Below are 14756 nucleotides of genomic sequence, written 5' to 3' on the forward strand. Positions count from 1 at the left end.
GAACTAACTGACGTCAATTTTGGATTAAGATCTAGATTTTTTAATTTGGATTTGGATTTCGCCGAATTTGCGGGAGAGGACCCATCTGGCTCTTGCTCAACTGAGGGTGCTGATGGCCCCACCCATCATCATTGGTTTATTAGCAATTTTATCAGTTCAATACACCACAAAAAATGCGATACAATGAAAAGCCGTGATTTTTGACCGTTCTTGGCCATTTGCAAAGTGAAATCAGTCCTTGCCCATTTGCAAACTTCTTGGCCATTTGCAAAGTAAATACTTTCCCATTTGCAAACTTTCTTGCCCATTTGTAAAGTAAATCCTTGCCCATTTGCAAACTTTTTTTCCTATTTGTAAAGTGAGAGCACCAACCCTATCGCGGAAAGTCCGTTTTCTGTGTCAAAGTAAATTGGCGATGTCAGCGATCAATCAATCAGGATTATTAATATTTTCATCGTTTCAAAACATCACAAGACTGCGATACAATGAAAAGATTGGAAGGTGTCGAAACAACTTGGAGTAGCCATTAAGATCAGACACTCACCTTAGCCTAGGCGAAGTAAATAAGAGTCATGCACACTGAATGAAAAGTAATGCAGAGACGCAAGAAGACGCAAGCGACAAAATGAGGTGGCATGTGGCGGAGGGCGAGGTCGATGTTAGGTCGTGGTCCGGAAATCCTGAAGACTGGCTAGTATTGATTTAGAAGAAATTGCTTGTATTTCGACTTGAATGCGGACATGCTCGACGACTGTCGGATAGCCGGCGAGATGCTGTTCCACAATTGGGGTCCGGCATACTTGATAAAGCAATGCGTTTTCTTGTATTCAGTCCTGATCGCTGATCATATGGTAGTGGTGTCAGCGAACTGACAGATTTCAGCAAGACAAAATATCCTTTGGCTATGTAATCGATGTAATCATAATCATATATTTTAGAGATGAAATATTATATTCCAACATCGGAAAAATAAATGGATGGCATTGCCATTGTAGATTAAGACATCTACAAAGTATATGTGTTAATATCGCTGACATCGCAAATATATATCCATCCCGAAGCACCAGTTCCTTCTGGCGACTGCAAGAGATTTGCAGGCACACCAAAGAGTTGCAAAACATACAATTGTGGACCTTTCTGCGCCATAAAGAAATTGAAACCTGGGGATATATCGCGTCGATCTTTCTAGTACACATGAACCTGAATTCTAAAGAGATCCGAATGAGTGACGACTCGCAATCGATTGCTGAGCAGGTGCACACAACAAGCCCTGTGCCATCATGGGATCATCCTCCAGACGCCCCGAAAATATCATACAATTGGGTTGATATCACGGAGGATATGAAAAATGCCTGTGAAGGTTAGTGCATTCCGTTTTCACTATAGCTATAACTAATGTTGCGTCGAGATCACTGCTTGAACCATAAAATACGCCATGGTATAGCCACACCACTGACAAGACAGACAATGATAAATACTCGCACCATTCAGTTCAGAGTTCAGTATATCAAATTATTTCATCATTTCAAAGCACCACAAAACTAGGATGAAATGAAAAGATAGGGAGTATCTTTAAAGTGATTTGGAGTATTATGGAATAGTATTATATTCAGTAGAATCTGCCTGAATTTTGTCCTGTTGCAGGCTAGCAGTTATTCACTTATTCATATCCATAATCATCTTGGCTATTTATTCCATTGTGATTCAAATTTCAGAGTTGAATCTCGGAGAACTTGTCCACGAACCAAAGTATGTGTGCGATGCGCTGCGAAAATGTTCAACTCAAATGATTTTTTTATATATCTTACCACAGTTTCGGCCTGTTCGACGCAATGAGCGCAATTGAAATGATGGACCCCAAAATGGACTCGGGAATGGTTGGCAGACAAACGAAGAGAAAAGTAAGTATTTGCAAATATTTTGACGCTTGTGCAGTGGTCATTGGTGGGATTGTGGTATTGCTCACACATCAATTATTTTTTAATTATTGTTTACACTATAGTCTGCTCAAGTCCGGTAACAGTTTGTAAAGCTTGGACTGTGAAGCTATAACTGGCCATGATAGGCTACTATAAATATCTGTCATTTTACATCAGGGTTGTAATGACTCAAGTGGACTCGCAATTTTTCGATGACTTGACTTGACTGGAGTCATGTTATTGAAAATGGAATATGACTTGAGTCAATTTATGTATTGACTCTGCTTGTACTTGAGTCATTTCGCATGACTCGATCAAGTCATACGACTCGACGCATTTCGTATGACTTATTCAAGTGTCGTATATCAGGACCGATTATTGAAAAAATAGGCCCAGAAGCTGTCTTTCATATGTTTGAATAAAGATGTTTGGAGTGAGAAAAACTAGTAGGCTTGTATTTTGAATCCAAGGCCTCTGATATCATCCAGGAGTTTCACAGTTAAGTGAGTTCAACCCAGGGTTGTAATGACTCTAGTCATGACTCGACTCGAGTCGCGACTTTCTAATGACTCAACTTGACTCGAGTCATTTTATCATGAAATATGGAAATTACTCGACTCAAATTGAGTCAATTTGTGTATTGACTCCACTTGGACTCGAGTCATTGCGCATGACTCGTACCAAGTCATATGACTCGAGACTCAGACGGCCAAGACCGACATTTCATTGTAATTTCGAAGAAAAGTAAAGTAACCACATTATTGGGAGTTCTTCTATTGGTGCTGGTACTTGAAAATGCGACCAGAAACTGCTAAAAGTGAGGAAAAATAGTATATTATAAATGCGAACCATTCGATATCACCAAGTAGAGTTATAAAAAGTGGCTTTAACAAGGCTTTAACTGGAAACTTAGCATTCAACACAATGACTTGGACTCGGACTCGAGTCATGATACCAGGACTCGGACTCGACCCTCTCCTTGCTGACTTAGACTCGGACTTGACTCGGTGGTGAATTGAAAATGACCCGACTTGACTCGAGTCAAAATTATAAAAGTGAGATTGACTTGTGACTCAGAGCCTTGTGACTTGGTTACAACCCTGGTTCCACCTGACTTGAACTCAATACTAAACAGTTATCACTATGGCTTGGACTCAGACATGAGTAATAACTACAAAATTCAAATTGACTTGTTACTTGTGACTTGGTGACAACCCTGTTTTACATACATATTGTTATTGAATTGTTTGCCGTAGTTTGCTGCTTCGCCTTTCGCATTTGTGAATGAGACTAAAAGAATAACCATGGCTTCGAACAAAGTATCATATTCAAAGACTGTCACAGCTGAGTGCTGACGTAAATGATCTGATTGCTGATTTTTTTCATAGGTTCTTGACCTTGCGGACTCTATCAAAGAGAAAGCTGTCAAGGTCGCAGACCTGAAAAATGACGAATTAATCGGAATTTTCGACCAATCTTTATGCTGCTTGGTATGTATATCGATAGTATATCGTGTAGTTCATGTATTGTTATTTCATGTAGTATGTTCTATTTACAGTTATCTTGGCTCGACGGCCAAACTCTTGCTCAAACTGTATTCACATGCTTGTATCTACATGACACGAATTTGATAGAAGACAGATGTTTGCGAGCTTTCTGTCTGTGCATGCTCAAAGTTTGCGATATCATTCGAGAAAAAGTGAACAGGGTATGTACAGTCAAAATCTGTGTTAGTACAGACTGCAGAGTGGTGCCAATTTTTGTGTGAAGATTTCCTGTGTAATGATGTTCTTATTTTTTCCATCTGTGTTTTCAAGCAGTTATCCCATTGCAATTTTCTAATAGAAAGTACTTCTATTGACGAATATTCATCATTGTAGGCATGAAATTGTCAAAATTTCCTGGTATAGAGGCACTGTTGCAATGATGAAAAATGGTTTCCTACAACAAAATAGTGATGTTCTCAATTAACTCCTATCTGTATTTTCGTCAGTAATGCATTGCGATTTTCTAGTAGAAAGTAATTCAATTGAGAAATATGCATCATTGTATGAGTGAAGTTGTCACAACTACCTTCTGGTATAGAGGCACTGTTGCCATGATAGAAAAATAGTTTTGGAATTGCAGTATCAAGTATCAGTTGCGCTGATTCAAAATTCTGTGTGAATCGCAGGCATTAGCTGCAAATTTTGACCCGGATCTACCTGTCGTCTAACGAAAATGTATGAGTTCGGCCAACCGTTTGGACATGGGCTACTGGTTACGGTCAATAACTTTCTGTGCTGGAAGCAGCTGAAAGATATGACTTTTGATAGAGCCGTCTGCCAATAAGTTTGAATCCGACCTCTGGGCCTATCTAAATCAGTTTAAATGTGGCTTCCAGATTAATATTTCATATCACTCCTAACTGTTTCATTGACTAACACTACCTTGTCATCCTCTGCCTTTAACCAACGCGGACACGGTGCGCTAGCATTCTAACTGCCAACCGATATTCACAGGCAAACGTGTTCGAAGAGGAGGACTTCCAAACCATGTCGCACGGTTTCAAGTTTGCAGATAAAGTTACTGACATGCGCGTCGTGGGAATGATGAAAGAAGTCGAAGAGGAATACGGTCGGAAATACAGGGTGAGAGGAAGTGCGACGCGTACGCAAGGGTAGTCAGTGTTGGTACTGGAGTCTTCAAAGTGGAGTACAAAATGAAGTACTCCAGGAAGTTGATTCAAAAAACATATTTGCTCGGAGTCTCATACTTTAGTAGTAAACTGGAGGTGACTACATTAAAAGTTGCAAGATGAAGAAATTACAAATAACACTACTGATGTGAGCAATACTGGAAAATCTAGCCAGTTGCGGAGGTACAGGGGTGAGGGGCCATTTTCCCACTTTCCATGACAATTTAACTCTTTATCACAAATATTCTTTCTACCTCGCAAGATCCAAAGTGTAATTCATCTGTAGTTCAGAAAACTGAAAGTATCGGTAGTCTAAAACAGTGCTTTTCAACGTTTTTTGGAGTGGTGCTTGCTTTGAAGTTGCGGATCTGACCCCTATACCCATCTGGCTCCCGACTATTGGTTTGCTTGCTGCCAAATTTTCGTTTGTCTACTAAAAAAGCAGTGAAAATACACCGTCGCTGGTCGCGACCCATTGCATATAAACTGCTGCTTTAGTGTCATGCTTGTCATGTATCCCTGTGGACCCTTTCGTACTGGTGCACCCCGCACAGATTTTCGTGGACAGCGGTTGAAGAAGACTTGTCTAAAATGTAGCAACTTACGCTGTAAAGTAAGTGAAATCTACTGAGTACTTGAAAAAAGTCAAAGTACTTCGTTACTGTCGGTACGTAGGCCTACGTCAGACACTGGCACAGTTCACCCTTCTTTCCAGAGTCTAAAAGCAAAAATAACGGAAGGAGACAAGTCCAGTACAACCGAAGCGAGATTATGCAATGCCGTTCTTGTGAGAATAAAATTTATGAAGCTGTTCCTGCAAAGTCTGATGGCAATCGGAAAACAGGAGGTATGTTCAGCATGAATACAAACGGAATGTCACCAGCTTTTGGGCTTCTGTGTAGTTGTATAATAGATACTCGTATGGTTTGTAATATCCCGTGCAAGGTCTTGGAGGCCTTTATGTTGATTGTTGCGGATAGTCGGGTGAATAAAGTCATCCGAGTCACTAATGGACTGCTTCTTCTGTGACAGCCTGGTTGATTTTGTTGTCGAAGCTCATGGACCGTTTTGTTGTTTATGAGTAGTTTTGTGTCGGTTATATGGTCGCAACAAGTGAATCCAATTGAGCGTTCCTGCATTTTTATGTTATTAATGTTGTTATGACTCGCAGGCTTATAAACATACTGTAATGCGACATGAGACCCTAATTTTTAGCACTGCTTGTTATTAAAATTATTACTCATCAAGTCTTGGTACGATGCACAATGCTTGAGTAGTTGAACTCGCATTTAATACACTTGCAGTAATAACTTTGCCCGCAGATTTTGACATTACCCGGCTGCTTCGAGCTTGGCATCGTTACCCGCCATTCAGAAAGATGTATATGTTAATATTAGGCCTACAACAGAATATACCAATATTTGCGGTAATTGGAGCGTAATTTTCAAATAGGAAATTGATCAAAAATATCCCTTTGAGAATACACTTAGAATACACATTGTCATGTAAACGTTAGCTCTCCAGATCTACATCTATATGAAGTAAAAACATGATTTTTTCATTTTACTCTATCATTTTGAATCATATCATGAGCTGTTAGTCGTTTCATCGTAATTTACCAGGGCGATTCGATGCAGCCTGTCAAGAAGCACTTGAACTCGATGTTGGAACATCTGACTGTAATTGGAGAGACCACCAATTTGGGAATTGAACCCGTTCGCAGCGACGACGGTCATGATATCATGCACGGATTCGAGCCGTTGATCAATCAGAAATTGCTACCTCCAACGTTTCCCAGGTATCATTGCGTTGGCATCGGTAATATATCAATAATAATATATCAAAATATATTTGTTCGGAAGATACGAGTTAAGATATTTGAGTCGAAGCGAATATATTCAATTCGTTTGTGTACCAACAATCCGTCCTTCCTGAGCTACAGCACATTTTAATAGCAGGAGTTGTTACGTCTATGCACATTCTTGTTACCATGGGATCAAATCATTGTGGGTGAAATATTGAGTCACTGCGCTTATTCTATCTGTATTTCATGCTCAGTTTGGCGATCGCATATGCATAACTATGCGAGGCGCCCTTGCGATACCATTCAGTCTCGAAAAGAATCGAGTCATTTTCCACATGCTTACCTGGTACAGTGTACAATTGTACACGGTAGTTTACTGATGGTCCTGGGGATTCAGTTGCAGACTCCGTGGTAGTGCTCGGCCATGAGAATTCAATGTTCCTATGTCACAACTGGTAATTCCCAGCCCAATAAAGCTTCACGTCCATAAAGAGATTGGCTTTGTTTGAACACACCACTGAGTTAGATCTTGCTCACTATAGATACACCGCGCTGAAAACCAAAGACGCGATCAAAGACTCTTACACCGCAATTGTGAAACGCCTGATAACTGTGACCGAGGCCTCTTCCGCAGTCGGATTTCAAGATATATTGGTAGACGGTTTCGTGCTCCGTTTCCGTCCTGCATTTCATCGCGTTCACTCTAAACCTCAGGACTTTATCGACAAGTTCAGCCGCACGGTGCCGTGCGTGCTCGCGAGATCGCTGCTCCAACTGACGCTGCTGCCCGGAAACAGGAAGGTGTTTGGACGCCAGCCGCTGGTCGAGTGCGTCAGGGAATCGATGAGGAATTTTAACTGCCCCGGAGCGTTTTCGCCGAAGTGCGTGGTGCTGCAGAATAGTCAGGAGGCGAAGGCATGCGCGGACGTCTTGCTGAGCAAAGCCGCACGGGTGAGGATGGTTTGAAGACAGTTGGACGCGTGCCGTTCTTTTAATCCCAGTCGGTGGTGTTCGGGTGGACTAGCGAAAGGGATGTCGTAAATTCTAGATTTTAAGCAGGGTTGAGGATTCGGTTCATATCGCCACGGACTGCAACGCCAGCCGAGGGTTGTAACTAGGGTTAGATTATCCGGATAACGTTTACCCGGTTAACCGCATGTTTTTTCATTATCTGATATCCGGATATAATTCTACCGGTTAACCGGATCAAATAGTATCGTTGATAATGCGTTTTACACTTTTTAGTAAGCTTGAATAAGTCGTATTATCAGTGTTGCGCGCGGTAAATTAGCGAAAAGCGTGTTGCCAATTAGCGAGATACGTCTGTACACAATTTAACGCGACGCAATCTCCTTCTGAGAAGATCGCCAAATTTGGTCATTGATTGCCGCGCGCGCGGCTATCGTTGCTGGCCTGATTTATAGAGTCTTCAACAAGCCTATCGTTCCACTGGCAGAATCGCATCTGCAATAGACCCTGTGGATACTATACCATCACTGGCCTGCACAATCGCATCTGCATTGGCTTTGTGCTCACGATATTATCACTGGCCTACCCGATCGCATCTACAATGCAATAGGCATGACACGATCATCGCTGGCGTAACAATCGCGTCTTGGGCCTGGCATGCGTTGGCTCCTATCTCTTGGTGACTTGGGGCGATTGTGAGTAATGAGTGAAATCGCGGAACTGAATGACATCGAATGTACTGGTTTCGCAAACATGTTCGTGCGTGCAAGCGTACTTGATATCCGCTGAGACTTAATTCGGAAAAATCGAAACCCCCTCATTTTATTCAAAACACCCCCCTTATTTTTCGGCTGGCTACGCGCCTGATCACGTGAATTTCTCAAGCAGGAATTAGAGCGAGCTATCATGTCGGCATAAATTCCAGAATCGGCTACTCGTCCTTCCAGTACTGGACACCTAAACAGAAGAATGAGCAAAAAGGAAGCGCTGCTTATACTATATTCAGCCCATTTTGTGGTAGCAGAAAGAGCATTCAATACATGTGGACCCTTTGTTACAAAGCTCCGGTCCCGGAGAATGCCGCAATTGATGCAGTGTGCTTTATAAGGCGGGCGTTGCAGAAGCAGTGAACATTAAATTTGCGTGATTTTTCTCGTATTCGCTCGTACTGCGCGTGTAGTGTACGTATAAATCTACAATAACACTGTGTAATGATTTTGCGATCCATTTTTCATGCACACCTCGTGAAATCGATTGTCTCACTTAGCAGTTATTATCCGGTTAACCGGTTAGCTAAATTCCAAATATACGGATATATCCGTTATCCGGATAGTGAAAATTATTGGTATCCGAACTAACCCTAGTTGTAACCAAGTCACAAGGTCCCGAGTCACAAGTCAATTTGACTTTTATAGTTATGACTCCAGTCGAGTTATTTTCAATTCACCACCCAGTCCCCAGTCAGGGTGCAACGGGTCGAGTCCGAGTCATAGTGTTAAGAGTCCGATTCCAAATCATAGTGTTTACTGTTCGTAATCTCTGTCGTGATGAGGCACCGTAGACTTTCCGTCCGTTGACACCTTGCTTTGAGTGTGTATTTATTGTGCTGTAACCGTTTTTCTGTGTACGGACAGGTCGCAATCAACTTTATCCAAGCCTATGGCCACAACAGAGCGAGACACCGGGAAAGACTCGGCGCACTTTTAGAGGATTTCGCAGCGTTGCAGGTGCACTCGACCATGAACTTGTGCATTTTCCTCCTTTGTAATGCGTTTTTGGCCACGCAGGAAGAGTCTGAGCGCGCCGATGCGCAACTGCAGGACATTTTGGTCGCCGCCAACGCCTCGAATGATAACACCCACATCACCGGGTTTTCCGGCTGGGCCACTTACTACACGCTGAAAGTCATGATACAGTATCTCCTGAGCGGATTCGAACTGGAGCTGTACAGCCCGCACGAGATGCATTACGTATACTGGTGTGTTTATGGTACACATTTTTAGCGAAGTACTTTTTCAAACTGCCGTAGTGCAGGGTTATAACCAAGTCACAAGTCAATATCACGTCGAGCCATTTTCATTTCACCGTCAAGTCCGAGTCCAAGTCAGCTAGTAGAGGGTTGAGTGCGAGTCATAGTGTTTTGACTCGAGTCCAGGTCAATATTTTCACTGTTCAGTTTTCAGTTCAATCCAATTTTGTTCTGCTCGAGTGATGGCTCGCATTCATATTATAATAACTTCCCTCAGTTTTAACAGTTTCCGGCCCTATTTTCCAAGTATCAGGACTGATAGAACAAATACAAATAATTTGGCAACTTAACTAGTCTACGAAGTTACAATGAAAAGTCTGTCTTGGACGTAAAAAATCGCGTCTTGAGTCATTACAACCCTGCCGTAGTGAATCTTGTTTACTTACATTACATACACCAGTGGTTACGTTTGTTGTCAGTGATGTCGTACTTCTTTTTTGGAGTCAGTAAGTAGTTTTTGGCTTCTTGCACCATTATGGTTATGTTTTGAATACTTTCACTTTTAAATCACAGTTCTTTACGCACACGGAGGCCCAACTACTTTTTTTCATTTGGATTTTGTAAAGTTGAATGTAGTCCTTGGGCGTTTCAGTCATGTTTCTAAGCAGAATTGTAATAAGCACTGGGCAAAATAGCCTCGGTATCACGGTCACCGAATTTGCTTCCAAATTTGGAACCAACATTTGCAACATGTGCACCCTGCAATTTTAAAAGTAGCCACCATCGAGCGACTACTAGAAGTACACAACTGCATTTTTCACGTCTTTATTTGCTACTTCCACCTTAAGCAGCCTTGACGTGTCTTAGAACTTCCACTTGTAATTTAGTGGAAATTTACGGCATTACTTGTGCTTCTACTTGAATAGCAATGCCGACGACTTAGAGCAGTGGTTCCCAACCTGTGGTACGCGTACCACTGGTGGTACGCGAAGGTCTTCCAGGTGGTACGCGAGTAGATTCTGTTTTTTTTTTCGACCAAAGGGAGATTACTAGTTCAGGTGAGGTTGATTTTGAGTTTTTTGAAGCCGCCGTCCCACGCTATTCCCCATCAGCTGCTAATTTTCCCTACGTGAGAATGCTAGCAAGTATTTTCATCCCTGATGACTATCAAGTCGAAGAAACGAAACCGACTTGTTGCGCCCATACATGACTTTCGATACGCTGTAAGCAAACGTATACCACGCATCGACAGGCTAGTGGAAAATAAACAAATGCAGCCATCGCATTAAATCAATCGACTTTTGAATGTGTGTTGTTATTTCATTATGTTGTTCTTCTTGTGACTGGTGGTGAAAAAACAATTCCATACATCCCATCAACCCTGGGTGATAATGCCTAGTTCAGAAGTGTCAAACTCAAATTGCATCGCGGGCCGGATCGAAGTCATGAAATCGCTCGCGGGCCGGACCAGTCAACGGAATCCAAAATGTTGCCTCGTGCCATTGCTTCTCGCTGGAATACTTTATTATCAAGCATATATAGATAATACACGAATCGTAGGGGTTTCATTCTAGCGAGTCGCAACACCATTATTTGCGAGCAATGAAATTGGCGAAAATACGATGTTTGTCCGGTTGAATACAATGGCATTACCGGCGATACAAGTAGACATATTTCAGTGTTCCCTTTGCTTTAGTCCCGGGGTGGACAACCTGCGGCCGTAAGAGGGAATTTGTGCGGCCGTAGACACGCAATTCAATTAGTATGTGTTGGCGGCCGTCGACATGCAATTCAAATTTACGAATTGACTCCCGATTTCTTGAAAGATTTTGATTAATCTTGAAATTTTCTTCGCGCTGTGTGCGATTCAATGCGACGACATTTTTCGATTTTAATATAGTAGCACCCTTTGCAATCAAAGCCGCACAATACAGATGCGAACATCAATGGAAAATGATGCGCCTCACATCGAAATATCAGCTCGGAAACTATGCTAACAATCCTGATGGGAGGTCAAGAAATAACAGCTTGCTACAAAGTGACTAATGCCAATTGGCCCACCCGAAGATGCATCATAATTTATAACTTGTGTTAAATTTTCGAAAACACCCCTTTCATCAACTCTAAACTAGTGAATCTGATCAAACGGGATGAGAAAGGATAAATGTTTGATGGTAATATGTAAAACTACTAATATCAATGACGAAATTCATTGGTGAATCTGAATTTTTTTTCGCGCTTAGCGCGACTATAGCACTTCTTTCCTTAACATTACCAGTGACCACTCGCGATTTGGGTGCACATAGTAAGCCTACCATTAAATAGATTAGTTCAGAGTTTACCAGAAATGGACATAGACACTTTAACCTGGGTATTTGGCGTCCAGCTTGTTCCTTACGACTATGCCCTGGAATGCGGCCGTAGGCTACACGAGTAGTCGAAATGTGAATGGCAAAAAGGTTGGCAACTCCTGCTTTAGTCATAATCTGGCGTTATCCCTGCGTATGCGTTGTGATGAATACAAGATATTAAACTGTCAACGCGGACTTTGTAATTTGGTTTATTACTGTGGATATGATGGATAATATAATCTTTTTTCAATGTACTCAGAATTGCTATGCGGGCCGGCCCACCGGCCGTATGTTTGACATCCCTGGCCTAGTTTAATAGAATTTGTTAATACACCTCGCATAGGTGAAACACGTGAGTATGGCGTCATAAATGGTGGAAACGCACGTAACTTATATAGGTGGTACTCGAGCACTGCATAAAACGTCAAAATGGTACGTGGGTGGAAAAAGGTTGGGAACCACTGACTTGGAGTATCGTTTTTATTCCGTGTTAAGGTATTTATCGGAAGTACTGTACGCATGGTGCGGCACGATCATCAACCGGGCTGAAATTTCGATAGCCCGCGACGAGGCCCTGCCCGACGTGCAAGCCAAAGGCAAGAGCAGCAAGAAGTCGAAGAGGAACAAGAAAAAGACAAAGGTCCACGTACGCGAACTTCGGGAATTGCAAGTGAGCTCCCGAGATTGTGACATGGGCTGAGATTAATCGCGTGCCTGCGTGATTCGAATCTGAACCTTATATTAGGCTTCAAGTCAAGTATATAAATATCACTGATCATGATGCTGCAACAGTCTGGACGATGCAGCAACTTCAAATATGTGCTTTTTATGCGACCACGCAGAAAAAAACACCAGTACTCCACCTTGTTGAAGATAATTTGACGTCTATTTCTTCATAGACCCCTTTACAGGGCTACCATTGACGTAGGACATCCAAACAATCCACGAAATTAGTGAAGTAATGACTAAAAAAGGATCAGCAAACTTTTGTCAAGTCCCAATGTCACCTGTTCAGTCTTTCTTCTACGCTGATGAATAACAAATCAGGTCAATACTGCCTCATAAGTCGTCAATAAACGTAGTTCAATCAGACACTGCCCTTCAAAATAAGGACAAATCTGAGAAGTATATACGGTATGGCAATGGCAGCCCTGCCTATTTCATTCACTTAGTAGCATCGCTGTGAGTTGGTCCCAACTTCATAAGAGATGTTGCTACGACTTACTTTCCTAGCTTTGTGCTATGTCAAGGTTTCAAGGCATTGGTGGTGTTAAGAAAGTACCAACAATGAAATTCCTATATAATACAACTCTTTTTTGAGTAGGGCGCATAATTTCAGCCGGGTTCGGGTCGGAGTGCACAGATCCTTGTGCCCAACCCTAATCACGACACGATAACACCTTTTTTCATTCATCGTGACTTGCTATTTTTCGTCCAGGGATACCAGAACATGGCTTCCGGCGTCTTCAAGGCCATGTTGGGCTTCTTTGTGGCGAAAAAAATCGCGCTCCCAAACTTCTTTTTGGACAGCGAATGCACGCGATACGAGCACAGGTTCTTGCCTTTTGTTAACATCAGCACGCCGCCTTTTATGATGTACAGTCAATTTCGGGTGAGCGTTGCGCATTGTGGTGCCGCGGGATGATTACCAGCGGTTGCAATTGCTTGCTTTTTTTGTTCAGGAACTGACCGATCTAACCCACTATCAGCCGCTTCCTACCGCGGAGCAATTGTATTTTGCTTCTTCGAAACACTTTGCCCACGCAAAGCTATTCTATGAAACACAGCATAATCCTTCAGAGCAGGTATTTGTTGGCTTCGGTTTATTTGAAGGTGCACTGCACTCTAAAAATGATGTGGTCTCAAATTGAAGGGCAAAACGAAAAGAAAATTTGGCCGCAGCCATTTTCTTCAGAACGCCGCTGTAATGGAGCTGCAATTTATTGAAATGTCAAGAGCAACTTCACGCTCCAGCAGTCACGCAGAGATCAAACTTTATATAGTTGTCAGCCGATGTTATGAAGGAAATACTTGTAGAAGCCAAGGTGGTTTAGATACCGTGTTCAACGGAAGATGTTCAGTCAGGAGATTCATGTCAAAAACAGGCCTAGTGTATTCTATTTCTTTAGGACGTAGGGCATGTACGACATATTTGCTTCATAACATTGGCTGGCAACCATATAAATTTGAGGCCACGTCATTTTTAGAGTGCAGCGCCTCTTTAACAAGGAATTTTTGAGGTAGGGAGAGTATCTTCCCTTCCCTTCCTAGTCGAGTATCACCCCTCAAATAATGATGATTATACATAATAGAAGTTGGGTAGTGGTCAGTACATTTCTTTGAGTACAAAGTAGGTTACGTCTGCTGGCGCTATTGACTCGAGTGGCTGTGTTTCAGCCTTTTTCTGTTGGCTTGTCTATTTTGATCACCTTTTAAATTGTAGCAGTTTAAAATGCTGTTTTCCTCTCTACATCTTCAAAGTATCAAGTAATGTGAAACTTTGTTTGTTTGTACTCATAATTGTAGTACTTCTGCAAATTGCTGCTCTCCGCTTGCAATTCAGTAAAACATTGTGGCTTTACCCGTACCTTAGTAGTGAGTGGCCGCTTTGACCTGTGTGTCAATCGTTCGTTACGCACACATATGGAGAATGCGCCAAAGTCACCTGCGACTATGGAAGACTTGTACCAAACAAAGATTTTTCACTGATATCGATGTTCAACGTTAGATGAATAACTTATAGCGACCAACGCCATAAATGTCTCGTTTCAGATGCAAAGTCTGTGTAAAGTCGCGAAAACCAATCTCGTCGTCATGAAACTTCTCGCCACCGGACACAGGAAGGACTCTCCTAGCAAGATGGAGTTCGATTTCTCCGCCAATCAGTATTTTCCCGTCTTCAAAATAACATGAGCGCGAGACTGTCCAAGCCGCGTGTGCGGTTTAACAGTGTGATTGTGACGTAATAAATTATTTTGCAACTTCCGAGTAGGATTCTAACCGGACTGGAATCCGGCAAGGTTTTCTCACACACGATCATATCCAGACTGACGTTTTTGCTGAACCA

At 42.2% G+C, this 14756-nt stretch overlaps 1 protein-coding gene across 1 annotated transcript; it reads left to right on the top strand.

Moving 5' to 3' along the window:
• Positions 1-457: 457 nt before the first annotated feature.
• Positions 458-14674, top strand: LOC145447994 (N-alpha-acetyltransferase 35, NatC auxiliary subunit-like). Its single transcript, XM_080326304.1, has 16 exons — positions 458-1360; positions 1716-1749; positions 1814-1901; positions 3308-3409; positions 3478-3627; positions 4421-4549; positions 5312-5443; positions 6219-6394; positions 6943-7054; positions 7115-7351; positions 9004-9096; positions 9157-9347; positions 12185-12359; positions 13128-13301; positions 13372-13494; positions 14462-14674. The coding sequence occupies exons 1-16, from the start codon at positions 1195-1197 to the stop codon at positions 14600-14602; spliced, it is 2223 nt and encodes a 740-aa protein (XP_080182430.1). The 5' UTR covers positions 458-1194; the 3' UTR covers positions 14603-14674.
• Positions 14675-14756: the final 82 nt, after the last annotated feature.

Source organism: Botryllus schlosseri, chromosome 10, assembly GCF_051294905.1.
Source record: "Botryllus schlosseri isolate E-star chromosome 10, Bs_hap1, whole genome shotgun sequence".
NCBI classification, from domain to species: domain Eukaryota; kingdom Metazoa; phylum Chordata; class Ascidiacea; order Stolidobranchia; family Styelidae; genus Botryllus; species Botryllus schlosseri.